Below are 21,944 nucleotides of genomic sequence, written 5' to 3' on the forward strand. Positions count from 1 at the left end.
TTTTTTTTTTTTTGGGTATATAAAAGAAAGAGATGGGGAGAAAATGGACCATATGGGTTGTACATCAGCAAAAGGAATCATTATCTTTAAACCAAGAAATTAAAGACGCCTTTAATTACATTCCTTTTCTAGATAATAAGTACAAAACAACTTTCAATTTTATTTTTTTCATATAGCAATAGCACTTCATTTTGGAAAACATATATAGTAGTGTAGTATTTATTTCAGATTACACTTAAAAATATATCTTTTCTACATTTTTGAAAATATCCTTCAGAGGATCATCATCATCATCATACGATTCCTTGAAATATCTATCTATACATTTTCCCTCCTCGTAACATTTTGGTCCTCCAAAACCCACAAAGATAACAACAGTCCGCAATATCTTCTTCTTTTCACTGATCATTTGGGTTTTTAAAAAGAAAGAGGAATGTGTCAGAAAAAGATTCTGTCTAAATAGAGTTAGCAATATAAATATAAAAAGCGATTATGATATGAAGAAAAAAAGGGGAAAGAGAGGCAAGAAAAATGCACAACGAAGAGGATCGACGACAGCTATATATGTACGTATATAGAAAAGCAAAACAACCGTTACATAATCTGTAGAGATTCTTCTTATTGTAAGAAAACTTTAGTCATTATATTTTTGATTTGAATGGATTATACAATAAGATCCTAAACTTTTTCCACAAGTTTAAAGAAAAAAAAAAACAACATCTTTACTCACCAAGATGTCAATACGTACATCTTTCTTTTTCTAGAACATACAACTCAAAATTTATATATTCACAACCATTGTTAACTTAACAACAACAAGAACAACAAAATGAAAACAAAAGAGCACCAAAGTGGCAGCAATCTATTGGTTTGAACTCATATATAAGCACATCTTGATGATGTTGTTTTGCTGCTCCCGTACACACAGAACGTGAATGTATGTATCATCACATAAGTATATTTTGTGGATTAGTCTATTAGGTATTATAAGTAGCATCACATATATACATAATCTCTAACCGGATTAGAGAAAGAAAAAAAGAAGTGAGGGAGAAATATTAATGAAGGTAAAATGAGGGTTGGTGGTGGAGAGGTAATGAAGAGATGAAATATAGACAGATCGGGGAATATGAACTAACGCTGTCTTCAACTCTCTATTTGGACTACATGACGATCCTTTGATTACGACTGGAGTCTTTTTTTTAGAAACCCTCCAAAACTAGCTCGATATATACTTAGAAAAATAATTTCATTTATTATTTTGTTAGGAGGATATACATAATTTTATATCACAAAAATTCAGTTATTTGTGTGAGTCATCATCATTATTAGTATGATGGAGTCATGGACGTACAATGATTTCAATCCAAAAATATATATTTGATGCTACCCTTTGTTTGTTCGTTATCATATAGTATTAAATTTAGTTTTGGGTTAACAAAATTTGCAAATGATATTTCATCTTTTTTTTTTTTTTTTTGGTTATTTCAAAAGGATGATGAATCGTTTATGGGATAGAACAAAAACTTTTTTTGTTTTCTGTTTTAGCTAAAACTAATGAGCTCCACACAATGGTATAAGGGAAGACAAAAATATTTGAGGAGATCCAAATAGCCAAATCATGCATAAGCCCATTGTTTGTTTCTTTTATATACACAATATGCAAATATATATGGGTCTCTCTTGTGGTTGTGGAGGTGGGAAACTATATATGGACCTCACTAAATTTACTAACTATTCTCTCATAATGGATACCAAAACCCATCCTATTGTAAAAGCTTCTCTGAAAGAAGAGTAAGAGAGGTTGGTAAAGAATTACATTACTCTAATAGTAATATGTAGTCTAATAGAGAGAGTTTGGCAAAAGAGTAAAGAAGTTTCTCACTTTGTTTTTCGAGAGATTCTTCGTTGACTTGTAGGTGAACTGGAATTGGTCAAACATTCAAACTTTGACAAATTTGGAGCATTCAGAATTTGAAGTAGACCAACCTCTCCATTACAAAAACATGTAAACCAGGTCAATGGTGCTGTTCTCCTGTTGTGTTTCTCTTAGGCAACTCCACATAATAATAAACAAAGAAGACTTATTGACTCTCTTTCTCTCTCACACACACAGCCAAATATATAAAGAAACGTTTCTTGCAAGATTCTGAGTTAAGGGAGAGACAATATATAGTAACTTATGCAGGTTGTGGGAAGGAGGATCCCATCAGGAGAAGGCGTTGAGATGTCTGGAAGATCCGAGACAAACAGGCTCAGGAGGAGGAGTCATGGCTCAGCTCTGAAGGTTCGAGTAGCTTGCACGTGCTCCGGACGGCCTGGTTCCACCAAGTGTGCACGACACGGGTTCATGGTGCCAACCGATGAGAGGCTTATGAGGAAGGCCAGTGACGGAAGCAGAGAGGTCTTACGGAGAGCTTTGACGCCTCCGATCCGGCGCATGAATCTCCGGTGGTTGAACTTCCGACCAACACCAAGCCGGCTCTGTAATATGTCTTCTGTTTGATCATAAAATTGAGATTCAAAACTTAAGGCTGAGAACTTTTTTTTGTTTGAATGTAAATAAACTCAAACGCTTTTCTTTTTTTCTTTTCTCGTAATGTTCGAAATCGAATAAGATCCAGACACAATTGCAGAGATTTGGACTTAGCACTCTGTTACTGGACACGGAAGTGTTAGAACATTTTCTGATACAAAGAAGGAAAGAAGAATCAAGTGGATGAGTTGTTGTTTAGAGCAGGCAAAATGAGGCGATCTTGGCCTTCGATTAGTTTTGCAGATTTGATTACATCTCCTGTCTTGATCTGCCCAAGAATATCTCTTCCTGATGTTGTGTATCTGTAGAATTTGGAGCAAAGAAAGGCAAAAAAACATCAAATTCTAATGCCAACTTCTAAGTTCTGCTATTTCGAATAAGAAACGTTTAAAGCCAATACCCGAAGACTGAGAACTGCCCTTCATCAAAGGATAAACCTCCTAAGCCAGACTGCATATACAAACAAGATCAAAAGTAAGCTCCTTTGGCTTTAAAATGGGACTAAGCTAAGGAAGTCGTGGAGTGATGCATACGTTTCTTTTGTCGTATAGGTAGAAAAAGAATTGGTAAGGAGAAGAGTATTCATCTGAGTTTTCGCTGTGCGCCATTGCAACAGCTCCATAAACCGATAAAGGAAGAACTGGTAACTCCCCATCCTGCCAAAGTCAAAATGAAAAAAAAAAAATCAAAGTAAGCTTTTCTGGTTTTTATTTGGGGGTAGAAGCGGTTTCTTATACCTGAACACTCAATGGGGTTCTGTAGAGTGGCTCAAACTGTCCAGAAGGCATTACTTCCAATGGCACACTAACACTCTCCACCTTAGCACTCCCATCCTCTGTGATAACAGCTTGGTTCACTGTATTGAGTTTGACTCCATCATATGCACCGCTAGTTACCTGAACATTCCGAGAAGCAAACAGTTTGTGCCACACGATTTCAAGATTTCAGATTATAATTTCTTAGGTTCAAGATGTGTAGCTAGCAAAGATTAAAGTTAGAGTAAACTACCTTACCAGTTTTGCGAAATTCCCTGCTGTTAGGGGTGCTGAATATCCATCTATAACGATCTGAATCCATAATTTAAGTAAAGCAGCACCTCGTGAACAAACAGGTCGACAGATTGTGGAGTAAAATATAGGAACAACACTTTTTTACTTTGAAAACATTTAACTTTGATACCTGGATTGTAGCACTCTTTCTTTGATCACCCCCAGATTCAGCTGAAAATGTTGAACCATCACCTTTCTCAATTGTGATTTCCACAATTCCTCTACCTGCTAACCTATAGTTCCACATATGATTTGTTTCATTTGCAGCTAACAAGACGAGTTCAATATAGAGAAACAGAAAATGAGACTCACCTTGGATAGTTTAAGTACTGCTGAGGAAGTAAAAATGACAATCCTGATGCCTGCAACAACACTTTTTAACATCAGCAACTAAAAGTTGTGCTTATGCGTTTCAACCTACCTAAAAGAGATGGGGTGGGCCATAAAAAAATTGCATGTACCTGCAATAACTCCAGTTCTGCAACTGTGTCTAGTGATGCTGCCAGGCCAAGGGACACTTTATCAGGATCTTGTTTCTTAATATTTGTTATAAGTGACTGAAGTCCACCCTATCAAACAAAAGATTAAAAGGTTTATACCCGCTTATAGCAAAACAAATGAATTAAGAACATAAAACCGCCTATTGCAGTTAGCTGAAAACTAGGAGAACTTTTCATCAAACAAAACCAGATCATTTTTCACCAAATTCTATGAAACTGGTACAGGGATTACAGTTCATCAACTTGAGAACAGAGTTGCGCTTTAATTCCCTCGTACCTTGCCGTCAATCAGGGTTGCATACAGTTCTGAGCCCTTGTCTTTCAAGTCAGCTGGTATATTAGCCAATATCGCATCCTTATCGTCTATAGCCACCTGAAACAATTTCGTCAAAGAATTCAATCTTGTTCTTCTACTATTCTTGCAAACATAACACAAGTCAAGAACTAAGTCTATAACTTCAATGCCAACCAATCAAGAGCCTCTCAGAACGTTTGAAACTAAGCGCCTAAAAACAAGATCAATCAAGTGCTACTATTCAGAAGCTTTATAGAAAAATAACAAGAGTAACGAAGTTTACCTTCAGAGCTTTTTTGACATTGCTCTCCATGGTACCATAAGGCTTTCTTTGCGGAATCCTTAGAAGATATGATATATCTTCCAATGAAGCCTAAGCAACGAAAATATAGTATCACACAGTGAGTAATCACTAATTACTAAAACCAAATTGACCAAAACTAACCAATAAGAAAGTCAAAGACAGTGTGACAAGCCTGTATTGTCTTCATGCTTGGATTAGCAGGAATAGCTCTTCTGAGAGCAAGCTCCCCAGTTCTTGGAACTTTCGTGTCGGGAGAGTAAAGAACAGCCTCTGCAGGTGAAATGTAAGCAGAGTCTAGACCAAGCAAGGGCATTGGAGACCAAACTTGAACAAATATCAGCATCGTTGCAACCAATTTCTCGAGATTCTTAGTCCCAGCTTCAAAAGGGTTCAACTTTGATTCAATTGAAGATTTGTGAGAATGTATAAGTTCCTGCACTGCTGAAAACAACTTTTCAGTAGACGAATAAATACGAATTGATCACTAAAACCCCTAAAAATCGAATTTTGTGACTATAGATGAAGAAAAGTACAAAATAAGTAAACCCTAATGTGACATTCGAGAGAAAATTAAACCTGACCTTAGTGCCAATCTTACTGGATGTAGAATGCAAACGCATGCGGAAATCTCCGGAATTGGTTCGATTAAAGGGTAATTTGGGTTTTACGAAGAGTGATCTGCGATTGAGAGGTGAAGGGTGGAGAAATAAAATCCGGTGAGAGCCGATGGTGGAAGAAGACAAAGGAGAAGCCATTGATGTGAAGCTTCACAAAGTTACAGAGACAACTCAGACAAGGATAGAGAGGAGAAACGAACGATGAGCTTTTTTTTCTTCTTCGCGCGCCTCATCTTCGAGATGATTACGTGGACCTATATGAATGGATACACGTCGCTCTTGTAAAGTTTAAGAAAACAGCGTGGTGTTTTTCTTTGCAGAGTGCAGACGGCATTGCTTCTTGCAAAATAACTCAACGTTTTAAGAATTCGCTGTTGCACGCTTTGCCGTGTGTGGAATAAATTAGAAGTAAAAGAAGCTTTAAGGCTTGGCCCAAATATGGGTGGCCCAAGTAGATTAAAATAATAAAAGGGGACAGATATCACATTGACGTGAAGTGACAATGACAGGTCATTTTAATGCCCGACGAAAAAAAAATCTACATAGACGACATTCTTGAAAATAACTCAACAAGCTCCACTTTTTCTTATCTTCACACACAGTTTTAGAAGTTTGTTTTTGGCTACTTCTCTACACGACGTTAGTTTTTTACCAGCGTTTGAAAACGCAACAGTAAAAAAAGACGCATAACCATACACATCAGCGTTTTTGCCTCTTGATGAAAGCATCTGGTTCCGCTTCGCCTCCCCAGACGCCACGTACATTTTAGTTTTTTCTAGTGTAGTAGATTCGTAATTAATATTTCACAATTATGGTTTCGAACCTCCAGACTTGGACTACGTGCCGTTTTCTATATAACGAACCGACACACGACGCTGCCGTTTTGAACGCCACGTAATCATCTCCAATCGAGGCGGACTTCACGGGGTCCGGCGACGAGCTCACTGGGTTTCCTGAACGACACGATGTGGCTTCCGGCCATAAACGCCGTGACTCGCTCGGATACTCGGATATCTTCCATCTTCAGCTCCTGTAAACGCCGCACGTACTCCGGCACGTGTAAGAGATCCCAAACCACGCACAAACCTCCCGGCTTCACAACTCTAACTATCTCTCCGAGCACTCTCATCCTCTCCGCCGCCGCTTCCACCGATTTCTGACCGTGTTCTTTCCCCACCGTGTGTACGAACACCGAAGACACCACTACGTCGAAGTAATTGTCCCCAAATGGTAACGTCTTCACATCTCCTTCACGGCAAGTCACATACTCTTGCACACCTAGGCGAGTTTTGAATTCATCAGAATAAGAATCTCAAATTCTAATTGCAAATTGGGGGAAACTGATTTGAGAAATGTTGGTATACCTTCGAGTTTAGCGGTGCGGAGAGTTGAGAGAGTAGTGCGTTTAGAGCGGTCTAACCCGACGACCCGACCGGAGCTACCGGTTTTCTTAAGCTGCGTAGCGACGGCATTGAGGAGGATACCACGGCCACATCCGAGATCGAGAGCAGTTTTGACACAAGACCAGTCACCGACGGAGCTAACCATGCGTTGAGCCATCTCGTACTGTAACGGAACATCGGAGTATACGAAGTTAGCGGCGGCGAAGAGGAGACAGACGGCGGAGAGAGCAGTGACAGCGCCAGTGAAACCAGCGGCTAACCTGGCGGCGCCGGAGAGGAAAAAAGAATCGAGGAAGAAGCAAATCTGGTCGAAGTAGATAAGGAAGAGAAGAGAGAGAAGGGAGAAGAAGAAAGCATGGAAGAGGAGGAAGACGAGTGTCTGCCATTGTTCGATTCCGTAAATAGCGTAGATCTGAGTCCAATCTCTGTTTCCGGCGGTTTTACCCATTTTGAATTCCGATCAAATCTGAAGCAAGTAAAATAAAATAATTAGATCTATGAATGAGTTCATCACATTTGAAAGTTCGAATTCCAAACTAAAGAGGACTAACAAATAAAGTAGTGAAGCAAAGTACCAGATGATCAAGAGACGGTGGAAAACAAAAACAGATCTCAGGAGGTTTGAAGAAAGTTAGCAAAATTCAAAGTAGAACAAGGAAGATGAAGTGATGAAGAAGAAGGAGATGTTGTGAGGTAAGGTAAGTGAAAGAGCATGGTCCGTTACAGGAACATGATTGTGAGAGAGTGAACTTATGAAGAAGAAGAAGAAAGAACAACTTAAAAAAGGGGAATTACGCAAAAAGGATTTTATTTCCTAAACTTTTTGGTCTTACCATTTTTTCACGCGCTTTCTTTTTCACTCTATGCTTGTCGGTTTCTGCATTTTCAAACCTCTGGTTTTTTTCAATTTTTTTTTTGAATTTTAAAAACAGTAAAGTCGCTAGATTTTTATTTATTTTAATTATTTGGATGGAGGTTGGTTGCTAACAGAAAAATCATTAGTGTTAACCTGTTTCTTTAAAATTAATTAACATTCTTTAAGTATTAAAAAACCTGTTTATGCATATAGGAATATATCCTTAACTATTTGTATAAAATTATGATTTTAAGATTAGTATTTCTACTCTCTTTGTTTTTTGGTTAAACTAATAGTACTAATATCTTTTTTGCTTTGTTTATTGTGAACCCTAATAAGTTAGTTTTCCCTTTTTTGGGAAAATTGGAAAAAGAGACATATTTTCAAAAGTTTGTCTATATATACCTTTTTTTTGAAATTGTCAATCTTGACTAAACTAACCCTACTAACATATAAATCAAATATTAAGGGTTTTTTAAAGTTGAAAATTATCAAATAATGTAAATAAGTCATTATACATTATATTTGAAGAAAATGCTTTTCAATTTTTTTGAAAAATAATTGTTTTTCACATAGATGATTTTTATTCTGAAAAGTTTAGAAAACGTTTTCTTATTTCTAAAAAAAAATAGAATATGTATTCTTATGTTCTGAAACATTTAGATTATCCATTCTACCATTTTGTACATGTTCTACGAATTTTAGAACAGAAAACATGTTCCAAAAGTTTCAGAATACGAATTTTTGGAATTCAGAATACAAATTCTAAAAAATTCTATGTTATGCAAAATTCAGAATATGTATCCTACAATTTACTACATGTTCTGAAAAGTGTAAAATATAAATCCTAAAATATTTTTGAATATGTATTCTAAAAAATATTTGGTTATATAAATATGGAAACAAAATCGGATAATTAGGAAAGTAAATAATTCAGTTAGAATCGAATATATGATTCAGATTCTCTACAGATTTTTTCAGAATACGTAATCTGAAAATTTTAGAAGTATTTTTTTTTAAAAAAAACGATTGTAACCCTAAATTATGTTCCTAAAACTATAGTCACGGCTTCTTCTTCTTTCTTTTATCCATTCTCTTAAAGTTGTTGAGTTTTTTCTTTTAATTATGCTGCAAATCTATGTTACTTGTGGTTTATGGAGATTAGATGCTATTAAGCAGTGGAGATTTATTTGTCTGTCATTCTTCATAAGATCGACGTACCACCGTTTGTTATCAGTTAATGACTAACCAGTGACCAATTTTCAAACCAAATGTTTGTAACTTTTACTTTGTCGAAAGAGGATGATTAACCAGTGACCAACTTCAGAAGTTTACAAACAATATGATATTCTATAAAAATTGGCAGTCACTAATTCAAGCTTTTGTGTTGTTTTTAGTTTTTATGACATGTACAGTAACATGGTAGAAATGAATGCCAGTTGTGTCCGTATAAAATGTGACACTATCAAGAACAAGAAAACTAATGGAATCTACATAAAAGAATGATTTCAATATTTTCTTCCTTGTGAATCTGTCGCCATGCGTATGCTCTTGTCTTCCTTCCTTACCGGACAAGTTAAGCCAGGGGGGGCCAATATTTGCTTGTTTTAACTTTTAAGTCTCGGTGGTCATGAAGTTGAGATGGAGAGAGTTGAAGTTCCTCCAAAACCCAAAAGGTCTCTTTCAGTAGACAAGGAGATTTGTTAAATGGAAGTGATAAGACCAGTTTGGTTTGTGCATAGACATGAGCAGTTTGGTTCGGTTAAGTTTCTTAAGACGAGGCGTCTGTCGCGGTTACTCATTAGCTTGATGAGCGGTAACTTCTGCGAGACTTGGCGCCAGATTTCCTTCACTGCTCCATTTGGGTTATCATAATCAAAATACCGTTTTACCTGTGTACATTGCAAATCATTCGGGTATGAGGAACATCTCAAGTTATGTAAGAGAATCAAATATTTAAAGAGGTCAGAGGTTGAAAAGAAGGAGACATACCGATCTCATCTCTCTCTGATACTCCAGGATCTTCTTGGTTTTTATTTTCCTCAGCATCTTAACCAGGAATCCGGGCTGCAGAGCTGCATTTGCCTCAACAAAAATCGAAAACTTTCTATAATCTATAACATCTTCGAAAGGTAACTCGATGCTATCGCTAACAATCACGGGCACACACAAACTGACTATGGAGTCAAAGAGTCTGCAGGCGGATGGAGTGTCACCAGCAGGATTCAGATAGAACTTATGAGCTGGCGAGGGAGATCGGATGAGGAAGGGAGGGAACGACTCACGGAGGCGTTGAGAATTACATAGATAGCGATGACGGAGACGACGCTATTGTGTTCTCATGGCTAAAATGTATTCTGAATTCCATGAGACCTTCAGCAACCTCAATCATTTGAACCACCCATTGTATGTTCAAAGCCTTGGTGGAACCACCAGAACTCTGAACATGCCCATCAGAAGAAGTCAACTGCTTTGAGCTCCTAGAAGACACTGAAGACATAAGACCATACATTATAACATTTTTCATATACATATAAGGATTCTGATATAAAAATCCAAACTTTATTAAGAAAACAAATCTAAAAATGCTATCTTTTTCAATTTACAGTTAAGGATTTAGCCATTAGCTTTGGGACAAGAGAACTCACAGTCACACCTTTATGCATTGTTCTAAGCACTGAAGTGATCTGTTCCACTTGATCCTCACTAGAACAAGCCGAAAGAAGAACCTTAGCTGTCCCCCCATCTGGTGCACAACCCGAATCAATCATCTCCTCAAAGATCTCCAGACATTTCACGTACAGTTTCTTCCTCGAGTAAGCTCCGATCCTCGAGGTCCATGTCACAACGTCTGGTCTAAAATTCCTCTCCTTGAGCTCGCTAAAAAGCTCTTCAATTCTCTCCAAGAACCCGGCTTTACCATAGACATTGATCAAGATGTTGTATGTGCTTATATCTGCAGTGCAAGGACCATTCTCCATCTCGGCTAGAATCTTTTCCATCTTGGTGAACTGTCCCAACCGGCCGTATAAGTTGAGCATGCTGTTTAGGACAAATGTGTCTGGTTCTACTCCATTCTCACTCATTTCTTTCACAATGGCTTCACATTTGGTTACGTCTCTTGCTCTAGAGTAAGCTGATAGAAGCAACATGTGGGTTTGTGGAGGAACTGCCGTGAACCGCCGTGAACGGAGCTCCCTCCAAGCGGAACAGCCGTGAACCGCCGTGAACGAAGCTGCGAATTTCCAATACCGCCGTGAACGGAGCTCCCTCCAAGCGGAACTGCCGTGAACCGCCGTGAACGAAGCTGCGAATTTCAATACCGCCGTGAACGGAGCTCCCTCCGGTACACTGAAACTGATCGGACCTATAAAAACAACCCAGAGATCTCATCAGTCACACGCAAATCAAATGAGGATTATCTATAACAAACCTTAAATGCGCATACACTTTGAAAGGAAGTTTAGGAATCGAAGTGAGAGTGACTTTGAAGGAGAAGAAACCAACAAGACTCTTTGTTTTTCGTCGGAGAAGAAGAGGCGGAGGCTTAAAGGGTTTGTTTTTTTCTTTCTGATTTTTCTTTTTATGTATTATATTAATTATTGTATTTTTTTCAATAATCAATTAGTTTTTATTTCTTTAAAATAAAAACAAAACATAAAATAGTTTTAATTTAAAATTAATTATAATTGAGGGTATAAATGGATTTTAATCAATTAAAAATCTTAGTTCACCAAACTTTTTTTAAAAAGGTATATATGGACAAAGTTATAAAAAAATGTCTCTTATTTCCAATTTTCCCTTTTTTTTTTTTTTTGACAACCCCTAATTAGTTAGTTTTGAAAAGAAAAAAATAAGATGCATTATGCAGTATAGGTTTGAATATGGAAAGTTAAACAAATGTGACATTAAGTCGTTGATATAAAGTATAAACCACTATTTCATGTTGTTTAAGAATTCAAACATTCAAAAAATAAAATATTATAATCTAGGTTCGATTAATATTATTAACCTATATAAATAAATATTTCATAATGCATTTACGCAATTTTTTTAATATCTATACTAAATCTATCTTTTCTACGTAGCTTAATTTACACAATTTGGTAATACCATAAAATAAAGTACAAAGACCGTAAACAAAGTTACATTTTTGTATATTATTATCACATCACTAAACTTGACTTGTGAGTATATATTTTCTTTTATATATACTCCATTAGATCCTATCTTCGAACAACGAGAGATGATAACATTTGAATTTCTTGAACACAAGTAGAGAGAGAGACCCATGTGTAAAAAAAGTCTCTTCTCTTCAAAGAAGAAAAGCGCGTTACAGGGGTTGAGAGGAAATCATTTTGGCGACAAGCTTTAAGAATGCATCTTCAAGATAATGTTGTTTTATTATAGACAATAGAAATATCTCAGTACCCTTATTAAAGTGTATGTAAAATACTGCATGTCACAGATATTAAAAAAAATATTGTGATAGCCAGTGGAGCTAGCCAATAGAGACGACGTGAGATTTGGAATCCTCAAATAGATATGTCTGTGTGTTATCATGCATGCACTAGTACTGTGTTCTCAGATTCGACATGGCCTGCAATTCTCCATAGTCCAGAGATAAACAAAACAATACAATATACAACATATACAAGAGAAGAAGACAAATATGACTTATCTTCTTCTTTTTTTTCATTTTGGTTTTGTATACATGTTAAGATTATATTTTAATATTTTTTACGGAAAATGTAGAACATGTGTAATCGAAATATGGTAAATAGGAAGGCTCATAGATTGGCAAAGTTTTTTTTTAGGAAAATCGAAATAAAAGGGAATAATACGAGTAAAAAACTAATAATAATATGTTGACAAAACAAAAACTAATAATAATAACACAATATAACATGCATTGCGTAAGATTCTTAGTAAATCAATTGGTAAGTTCAATCATCAAATTACAACCGTACATCTTACAGTCTCACAATTTATCATAACGACACGTTTGCATAATAGATTCTCCGCTAATCGTGGTATTCGTTGTTACCTGAAAAGACCCATTGCTAATTAGTAATTACCATCAGGCATCAGACAACAATTATATTCTATTTTCTTTTTTCAAAATTATACCTCTCTTTTAGAAACACAAATCCCATAATTTTCTCATAAAACGCAGAAATTACGGATAGAACTCAGTTTCGAACTTGATCATCAGCGAAACCCCTATAGTATTAGTAGTAGGTTTTGTATTATATATAGATTTCTTTTTTTATATTGATGTTAATAATACGTACTAACAACACGCTGTCTCAAAAGCAAAACAAATTAAAGATATATAATCATTAGCGAATATTTTAGATCGTACTCATAGTTCGATAAAATATTTAAAAACAAACTTCCCACTGAATATTCAGACTCTTTATTTGTTATAAAGAGATAATATTATACAAAAGAACCTATAAATATGGTATTTTTGGGGTCCCCATATAGTTTGACGAATTGTAAGCAAAACGTAAAAATGAGTATGGGAAACAGAAGGAGATGCATTAACCCCACCAAACTTTATTAAATGTTCTTTTTTTGAAACAACACAATAGTCTCAAAAGCTTATTACTACGTTCCTACTTGCTAACACCATTTCTCATCTTTTTCACATAACACAAAACACAATACTACATAAAACAAATTAAAAGTCTTGCACATTTCCAAAAACATGCAGGAAAAATCCAACATATATATTACTAATATTGAACTATTTATTTTGAAATTCGAGTAGATAACTGTTGGAATTTTCAACGACGGAAAAAACGATAGTTTGAAACTATTGAACGTAACTATTGATTGATTGGTAGTCTCTTCTTGGTCTCTAATGCTCAAACGATCAAAGCTATAATTGATAGATGTGTATATATTGTTTCGTTTTGATTTCAGTTGCTTTCACAAATCCATTTGCGTTATGCATATCTAAGAGATTAATCAAAGGATCAAATATCGAATACGATCAAATAAAAAAGCAGAAGAAAAAAAGTGCATGAAGGTTGTCCAATAAAATGGTGGACTGTGGTAAGGACCTTCTTTTTTGTACGTACTGTAATTATCACAAACGGACCAGTGACCACTATGGAAACCTTAGCTAATACTAAAATATAAACTATCAGAATTTATCGTCAGCATTACGTAATGTTATAATAGTGTATTACAAAAGAATTATAAAAGAATACGTAAAGTCCCATTACATGCGCGTCCCCTTGTATTGGGCTTTTTGATTTTAGCCAAAAGAAAAAAAGATTGCCAGAAGAGCTAGTAATCAAAGTTGTATCTATAAATATAAAATATTCTATTGAGTACGTGAGAACTTATAATTAATTAACCGATCGTTTGAATGAAAGTGTCGGTGTTAAGTGTGTTCACATATGCAGGGATGCCTGCCTCATGCCTCATATCCAAAACAGAAACTAAAGAAAAATATTTCTTGATTTTGGTAACTCACATGACCCAGCTAAGCTAGTAGGTTATATAGTTTATATTTTGAATCCTATCAAAATGTCAACAACGTTTTATCACTCTATTATGTAACTTATGTTATCGCATATATAAGAGATTATGTAAATAGTTTAAATTGTAAGAGTGCAAAATGCAAATACAGCTAGAGTGATTTATATAAAACGGACATATATATATATATAAGAATTATAAATGATCGACCAAAAAAACTCAAAAAGCAGCCGTAGAGAGTTAGAGTCTTAAAAAGTCTTCAAGAGAATAGTTTATAAACTAAAACAAACTGATTAGTTGGTAAGACACAGAACGACCTAACCCCGTCGTTGACTAGTAGTAACCTGTAACCCTCATCCTTAATCTCTCTCAACATTGTTTACTTATCTAACATTCCCTTTTTTTAATTTAATTTAGTATTATACTGCTACCTAACACTCTCTTGTCTTAACGTCAAACTTAGCCATTAGTCAAAATATACAAGTGACCATATTGTGTTTTTTGACCAATCGTCGAGATAATAGAAGCACATGTATGATATACTATGATAGTGTTACGATGCATAGATACTTTTCTTGTATGGAGTGGAGTTCCATAGAAGTTCAATCAAAAGACTTCAGCTCTGAAGTTTTTTACAGCTTAGAGCAGGAGAGAGGGGACAAAGAAGTTTTATTTATTACTCTCAATTAGTTTGGCTCTATAAAAATGTAAAAATCTTTCATGTTTATCATATTCCTTAGATGAAATGGACTATAAAACTAAAAACTAAAAACTAGAGCCGTCGCAAGGAAAAAGAAAATCAAATAAGGAAAAATGGACAAATATTGAAAAATTCAGACTTTGGGTTTATTGTAAGATAGCCCAATAACATAGTCCTTGCATGTTTAATATGTTTTAGGCCCATATCTATTTATGTGCTTTAAATGTTAAGATTTAAGAGCATCAGCATTGGTGTATCTACAACAGTCCTACACCCAAAACAGAAAAGAAAAAATGAAAAAAAAAAAAAAATTTGAAGGACGTACGCAATTGTGCGACGGTCCCGTTTGTTGTTGCTTCTTTTTCGCGGGTCCCACTGACACGTGGCGGCCCGCGATTAAGTTTTTAATTTTTTTTTTTAAAAAAAAAAATCGTAAAAAAAAAAAAAAAAATTGGGACAAACATTTGTCCCACCAATGTGCATGGTCTAAGAAGATGCATGGAATGTGAAAATTTGACAAATCAAAGTGTGGGAGAATGGGATTTTTAGCATGACCCATATTTCCGATAAGGAACAATGACAAAACTCAACCTCCAACTAATAATTTTACACGTATTAGGAACCATATGCATTACATGAATCATCAATGACGTATTTCTCGCCTTTAAACATATATCCAACATAACTCCTGTAAAAGAAAAATTATATATATATATATACACCATTTACTAGGTTATATAAATAAATGATTAATCATACATATAAAGGAACCCAAAAATCGTTAAATTTGATGTCGACAAAAAAAAAAAAAAAATCGTTAAATTTGTTTTTTTTGTTTTTTTATCAATGTTAAATTTGATTTAGAACGTCAAAACTATACATTAAATACTGAAAACTTAACAAATAGTATCATTTATCTTTGAGGGTATAGGAATTAATATATAAATGAGCGACCCTATCAAAATTGAGAAATAACATAAACAAAAATGAAATGAAGAATTCAGTTAGAAGTTGGGGATTGTAAGTTTGTGTTATCACTATCTCTATAAATATATATATATGTCCCAAATCATATTCTTATTTACTACATTCTACGCCGAACACGTGTGCATCACCATTGCAATTATCTTGATTCTTGGCATATCTCTAACCAAACTGTACGTTTCTTCAAGAAACACTACATTTTTTAAGACCAACATCGATCACAATCCTCCTGCGTAACTATAAGATAGATTGTTCTTTCAACATCTTTTTTTTTCTTCTGATTTTGTAACAAGGAAGTACTGGAGTAATAAGGATCAACGAGAATGGTGTGTTTCTGTTTCTTGGTTGACCAGAGGAGGAAGATAAAAGGAAGTAAACCGGCGGCGGGAATGTGTTCCCGGTGCGGCCGTGGAGCAAAAGTAGCCGACATGAAGACTTCGACGAGGTTCTGTCTGATACCTGTTTATTGTCGATCTCGGAGAGCCATCGTCTGCACCTTTTGCGGCTCTGTTCTTAAATCCTACCGTTGAGATTTTTTTTTTTACATGGTTTTTTATACCTCCTTTCTAAATATCTTAGTGTTCTGATTTTGAAACCCTCTTTGTAAAGTTCCCAAACTTTTGTATAATATTAACCAGTAAACAAAACAAAACAAAACAAAACAAAAGTTTTCTGAGTTTAATAGTAGGCTCTGCTCTAATGTTTTTTTTTAAAACATACGCAATAGCGTAGTCTATTGTATCTTCTAATTTTTATCGATCATGAAAGTTTTTAGAACCGTGAGATTTATGCTCAACTATATAAAGTATGAATTTGGATTGCTTTTACCATCTCTAGTAGGAGACCTTGAGCTAATACACGAAACCGAAGTCTCATGTTTCGATAATAAAGTATGAGTTTGGATTTCCTTATACTCTCTCAAATCTCTTTATATAATCAACAACCCTTTGTTGGTAAGACTAACACCAAGCATTGATAATACAATAATACATATATGTATATCGCAAACAGCACTCATTTATTCCCATATGTACCGATCGATCACACTAATATAATCTAGTCTTGAATGCCTTTTCTGTTTTCTTGAAAATTTTATTTATATCTAACTGTTTGAACCATAAAAGCATATAATAAACATTTGAAACTTTCGTTTTCTATAATTTTTTATAAACGTTTAAAATCGAAGTGATTTTTTAGATCCTTAAGAAATTGGGGAAAAGAGAAATAAACCCCGACAATTTTTTTTATAGAATCGGTTGCAATTTTTTTTTTTTTTTTTGTTCTTTACTCCCTCTCTTCCCGGCCTAGTCCGTCGAAGCTTTGTACTACTCTAGTCTTTATCACGAATAATGTGCAATCACTATTACGCTAACCATTTTTTTTTCTTGGATTAGCATGCTAGCCTAAACACATTTCTTATTATATGTTTTTTCTTACATTAAACTATCACTTTATAGGTAATCTATGCGCAAAAGGAGAAATGTTGCATGGGACAACCACAATGGCACGATAATATTTTACATATGTAAAAATATAATTTTTTAAACCCTTGCGTTACGGTTAAGGAAATTAGCATGAGAGTTTGTAAGCGAAAACTCTGAAAAAAACTTGCAAGTGAGCTAGGGAACAGTCGCAATCAGTCTAAAAAGAGCAGCAACTAAACTTATTAATTATTTATCTACTTTCAGCAATATATAAGATTTTCAAAATCGTTTAATCTCTTGGCTAATTCTGATTTTCACAGTGTATAATTCAAATGTGAAATTTTATCTTAGAATTAGAGTAGCCAATCCTTTATTAACATCATATCACATCAGCCTTTGTGCATGCATGTCTCTTAAAACCATCCTCAATTCATGAATCTTAGGGAGTATCTTATCATAAGATTTGCAAAGAGAATAACTTATATAAAATCCTCTCTTTACAAATCTTAGGATAAGATACCCCTAAGATGTTTGCATTGAGGATGATCTAACGCGTTATTACTGGAAGTGAGGTTGGACCCAAATATAATGGACAAAAAATTCTACACATCTTTTTCAACGGAGGGCACTATGGGCCGTAAAACGTGGGGACAAAGGTAAGTCTTTCATATCATGACAAAAAATATATGAATAGTAAGTCTTTGTATCGTGTCTTGAGGTGCAAGTGTAAGGACCAAATCAGTTTTGACGTGGTCAATATATATCATCAATAATTAATGTTGTAACATATATATATGAAGATGTCTCTTATCATCATTTCTCAACTCATACATACATATCTTCAACAAAATAAGAATAATGGAAGCTAGACTCTTGTATTTTATATTGATGACCGTGTTTCTATTGCTCAGTGTTTCCAAAATCTGGTGGGAAACTGCTCATAAACCGCAAGGTAAGTATTAAAAATTGTATTAGCTCAACGTCTAATTAAACTATCATATTCAGCTATTTTAACCACTAAATTAAATAAATTACTTGTTTAGTTGTAGTTCTCACGACAAAAGAGTGGCTCGATCTACTCTTCGAAACAAAAAAAGCGTTCCTTCGCATCGGATTTGACGAAGATCAAGAGTATTTTAGATCTTACTTTGTGCTATAGACTCTGCTATATTACACTACTACACCATGTAAGTTCACATGTACTATATGGTTTTCTTCTCAACTGCTAAGTTTTTTTATTTAATAAGAGAGCAAAAACTATATTTAATAGAACACTAAATCCGCAGAAACAGACCATATGTCGGCAGATTCGGGTTGGGAGCTATACTGAATCCGAAAGCCACAAACAATAAGATATAAATGGAACAAAACCCTAGTTTTACTTTGGCGTATTTTAAACAGATCTTCTCCATCGGACGCCGTTCACTTGTTTTGTTCTTTCTTGCTTAAATATCTTTTTATAAGTAAGATACTAAATAATATGTGCATGAAAATATTCGAACATATCATATAGCGATACATAATTTTCCCCCTTAATAATATCCGACGACGACTATCCTTATGATAATAAAATAATATCTGAGTTAAATAAAAATATTTTGCTCGACTAATGCGTCCGCTAAACACTCGTGCTTTCCTTTTAAATATAGCTTGTTGCCTATTTGTCGGACAATGTTTTATAATTGTTAAAAACTTTTATATTCAACATTCAAAGTTTTATAGTTTTCCAGAAGAATCAAAAGTTACTGATATTAATTATACTTTTCAATGAAATTAATAAATTTAATTAAAGAAATGGAAAAGTTATTATGCAATCTACACTTTTTTTTATTAGTTTGATAGAAAACCTGTTTGCCAAAAAAAAAAAAAAAAAAGTTTGATAGGAAAACTAAAACATTTTTTTTTTTTTTTTTTTTTTTTTTTTTTTAAAACACCTTACAAGGTACAAAACCCTTAGAAGCACACAGGCCCACAAAAAATTACAAGGCATTAAAGCCCAGCAAGTACACAGACCCAGCATACAAGGCCACCAACAGCCTAAGATGGCACACAGGCCCAAAGGAGAGAGAAAGGAAGAGAAGAAGAAGAGAAAAAGAGAAGAGACGAGAGATACACAAAAGGAGAAGAAGAAAGGAGAAACAACAGGGAAACAAACCAGATTACCTGAGAAGAAACGATGCCATCTCAGTAAAACGATGACACCACAGCAAAGGAGACGGAGAGAGGCCTACAAAAGATTGAGAGGTTGAAAGTCTCTAAACCACGAAGCAAGATAAGAAATATTTGGAGGCACAACTCTCTGCTCTCTTGATAGCGGGTCAAGGCGGGAGCGAACGATATTTTTGACTTCCAGAAGAATGGCATTAGGAGGCCTTATAGAACCTGTGTGAAGCCGCGAGTTTCGCTCTCGCCAAATAAGATAAACAGAGGCATGATAGGCCAGCCTAAGAATCATGGCTGTATTCTTGTCTTGAGTAGGATTCTTTAGCCATCTAACCCCTTCATCAAACAAAAATGGGGGAGAAACATGGGCTTTGGAAGTAAAGAATCCCCAGACTACAGAAGAGAAAGAGCATTCAAAGAACAAATGCTGCCTAGTTTCATCATGAGCGTTGCAAAGAAGGCAGCTAGAAGGGACGGTTAAACCCCAGCGCAGAAGCTTGTCACGCGTATGCAAACGATGCTTGACGTTCAGCCAGTTGAGAAAGGCATGTTTGTGGACTCTACCTTTAAACCAAACAGCTTCAAACCAGTCCACTTTAAGGCCATGAGGGTACAGAAAATCCCAAGTTCTAGCAGTGGAGAACACTTTGACTGGATCAGAGTCACCTATTTTCCAAAGGAAAACATCATCTGGAGCATCCACATCAATATTCACAATACTAGGAGGCGGGAGACAGTCTTTGAGGAGGTGAATAACACTATTACGGCTTCTACTAGTAGAAAGTCACCAATGCCCATCGCGCACAGCATCTCTAACAACTGCACTTCTGCTCAAACCTGTGATTCGAGGGCCTATGTCTCCAGTTAAATCAATAAGAGGCCCTAGGCCTGTCCAGTTTTCATAACTAAAACATTACATAACCTAAAACATTACATAACCTATAATAACTAAAACATTACATAACCTATAATATGTTCTACGTACGGGTAATGGTTAAAAGATTTGACATATATAAACACTTAAATGAATCAGTACATTCCAATTAGCAGTAGCCATTTCAGTATATATCTACATATATCAGACTCAGAGCCTATATTTTTCGTCATCATACATGTTCTTATTGCATGAAGGCCCTGCAGAACTAAATCTGATAAAAATTGGTTTTCAATCTTCATCATGCTTAACCGGATAGAAATAAAAAACTAAAACACTACATAACATACCATATAGTACTCTACGGCTTACTAATTTAATTACTAGCTATATAATAGTTTTAAAAATTTGACATAATTATACTTATGAATCAATACAGTCACCACGCACCACATTAGTACTTCTACATGCATATGAGAGCCTCCTTTTTGTCATAATACTTATTAATATTGATTATTCTGGTTAAGATTGGTTTTTAATTTCTCTTCATGCCTAACCGGATATTCTCCTGATTCTGCCTGTACACATCTAAAATACATTATATTTAAAATTCTGACAATACTATTTTTGAAGCGTTTGCGGTTTCATAATTTAGTTGATGCTGCTTATGGACGTGGGAACATGCTTGTAATTTAATTTTTATTTGGTCGTCCATCTAATTAAAAACTATAGTTAGATTGATTATTTTTTCTTTGGAAGATACGTACATTGTGAATAATGTAAAAGGGATTTAGAACATAATTATGATCCTTGAGACTTGAAAAATATATTTTATTAACTAACCGAAAAAATAAGCAAGAGAGAATCGTGGATAACGACCTAACGTATAAGAAACATGAGACATGTCACAATCACTCGAAAAGTTTTCCGATCAAAACTCGATTACTAGCACATGAAATAATTTTCCTAGATATTAAAATTAATAAAACAAATAGCCTTATTTTTTTGCTGTCACGAAAAAAAGCCTCATCTTTTTTTCTTTCTTAGAAATAATTTTATATAGACGATCAACCTGAGATTTCCAAGTTGAAAATTAATGGCATTTTTCCAAATTGCAAATGGTGGAGTTTCAAGAACTCAAAGGCAGAAACTGAGCATCATAATCTAACATATATTCAAAGGCAGAGACAATGAATAGGATAAAGTGTTTCAATATGGACCAACAAATGAATATGGACTAAATTAAAGATTTGATCATTTCATGGTGAAAATAAGGGCTTCGGATGAGATTTTTGTTCAAATCATATTTGTTTCTTGGTGATATGTTTTTTTTTTTTAATGAAAGATGACAGTGGTGCGTTTGAGATGTAAAACCAAACACTGCTCCCACTCAAAAATCTGCAAGAATGGGATTTAAAAATAATTGAAATTTGGTGTTACAAATGTCGTTTGTTAGCCATTGGAAACAATATTAAAAAGTAAACCAAGAAATATGGGAATATTTGAAACTCATCGCTAGCTCTCTTTCTTTTTATGTGGTTGTATTTCATATAATTTCACGTGGCCCAACTAGTTTCTGTCAATCCATCGATCAAAGTTTGTAGACAAGAGTGAACCCACACACACTCACACACATACACACGGTCGATCTTTTTTTCTACTCTCGTGTCCCTACGTCTCTAAACCCCATCATTACTTCTTGTGTTTTATTGGTATGCTGAGCTATAGATTGTTAGCAACAACC

At 34.9% G+C, this 21,944-nt stretch overlaps 5 protein-coding genes, 1 long non-coding RNA gene and 1 pseudogene across 11 annotated transcripts; 3 read left to right on the top strand and 4 right to left on the bottom strand.

The window, feature by feature from the left end:
* The first annotated feature begins 1,982 nt into the window (after positions 1-1,982).
* Positions 1,983-2,584, top strand: LOC17891833. The gene has a single exon (XM_006300145.2). The coding sequence runs from the start codon at positions 2,183-2,185 to the stop codon at positions 2,504-2,506; it is 324 nt and encodes a 107-aa protein (XP_006300207.1). The 5' UTR covers positions 1,983-2,182; the 3' UTR covers positions 2,507-2,584.
* LOC17891678 (peptidyl-prolyl cis-trans isomerase CYP37, chloroplastic) lies at positions 2,564-5,539 on the bottom strand. 2 transcript variants are annotated; one of them, XM_006297559.2, is made up of 12 exons: positions 5,266-5,539; positions 4,857-5,117; positions 4,664-4,753; positions 4,363-4,458; positions 4,047-4,154; positions 3,898-3,947; positions 3,716-3,818; positions 3,550-3,603; positions 3,274-3,432; positions 3,070-3,192; positions 2,937-2,986; positions 2,564-2,838 (listed from the first exon to the last, which is right to left on the bottom strand). In XM_006297559.2, exons 1-12 carry the CDS (start codon positions 5,437-5,439, stop codon positions 2,712-2,714), a joined length of 1,395 nt encoding a protein of 464 aa, XP_006297621.1. In that variant the 5' UTR covers positions 5,440-5,539; the 3' UTR covers positions 2,564-2,711. The 2 variants fall into 2 exon arrangements, with proteins under 2 accessions (XP_006297621.1, XP_023642467.1); XM_023786699.1 differs by having other exon boundaries at positions 4,857-5,122; positions 5,266-5,352.
* A 178-nt stretch (positions 5,540-5,717) lies between these two features.
* On the bottom strand, positions 5,718-7,488 carry LOC17892858. The gene is made up of 3 exons (XM_006298191.2): positions 7,280-7,488; positions 6,666-7,170; positions 5,718-6,579 (listed from the first exon to the last, which is right to left on the bottom strand). The coding sequence occupies exons 2-3, from the start codon at positions 7,150-7,152 to the stop codon at positions 6,200-6,202; spliced, it is 867 nt and encodes a 288-aa protein (XP_006298253.1). The 5' UTR covers positions 7,153-7,170; positions 7,280-7,488; the 3' UTR covers positions 5,718-6,199.
* A 1,464-nt stretch (positions 7,489-8,952) lies between these two features.
* LOC17893704 (pentatricopeptide repeat-containing protein At2g35130) lies at positions 8,953-10,821 on the bottom strand. The gene is made up of 3 exons (XM_023786584.1): positions 10,217-10,821; positions 9,553-10,050; positions 8,953-9,452 (listed from the first exon to the last, which is right to left on the bottom strand). The coding sequence occupies exons 1-2, from the start codon at positions 10,710-10,712 to the stop codon at positions 9,860-9,862; spliced, it is 687 nt and encodes a 228-aa protein (XP_023642352.1). The 5' UTR covers positions 10,713-10,821; the 3' UTR covers positions 8,953-9,452; positions 9,553-9,859.
* A 4,927-nt stretch (positions 10,822-15,748) lies between these two features.
* On the top strand, positions 15,749-16,421 carry LOC17892841. 4 transcript variants are annotated; one of them, XM_023786573.1, is made up of 2 exons: positions 15,749-15,775; positions 16,037-16,421. In XM_023786573.1, the coding sequence occupies exon 2, from the start codon at positions 16,063-16,065 to the stop codon at positions 16,267-16,269; it is 207 nt and encodes a 68-aa protein (XP_023642341.1). In that variant the 5' UTR covers positions 15,749-15,775; positions 16,037-16,062; the 3' UTR covers positions 16,270-16,421. The 4 variants fall into 4 exon arrangements, with proteins under 4 accessions (XP_023642341.1, XP_023642340.1, XP_006298925.1 ...); XM_023786572.1 differs by having other exon boundaries at positions 15,757-15,775; positions 16,033-16,421; XM_006298863.2 differs by lacking the exon at positions 15,749-15,775 and adding an exon at positions 15,789-15,912 and having other exon boundaries at positions 16,033-16,421.
* A 1,567-nt stretch (positions 16,422-17,988) lies between these two features.
* On the top strand, positions 17,989-18,923 carry LOC17893550. 2 transcript variants are annotated; one of them, XR_002834725.1, is made up of 3 exons: positions 17,989-18,115; positions 18,207-18,350; positions 18,456-18,923. It is a non-coding gene; the product is annotated as an uncharacterized LOC17893550 (long non-coding RNA). The 2 variants fall into 2 exon arrangements; XR_002834724.1 differs by having other exon boundaries at positions 18,450-18,922.
* Positions 18,924-19,059: 136 nt separating this feature from the next.
* Positions 19,060-20,236, bottom strand: LOC111831432 (annotated as a pseudogene).
* Positions 20,237-21,944: the final 1,708 nt, after the last annotated feature.

This window comes from Capsella rubella, unplaced genomic scaffold (genome assembly GCF_000375325.1).
Source record: "Capsella rubella cultivar Monte Gargano unplaced genomic scaffold, Caprub1_0 scaffold_3, whole genome shotgun sequence".
Lineage (NCBI taxonomy): Eukaryota > Viridiplantae > Streptophyta > Magnoliopsida > Brassicales > Brassicaceae > Capsella > Capsella rubella.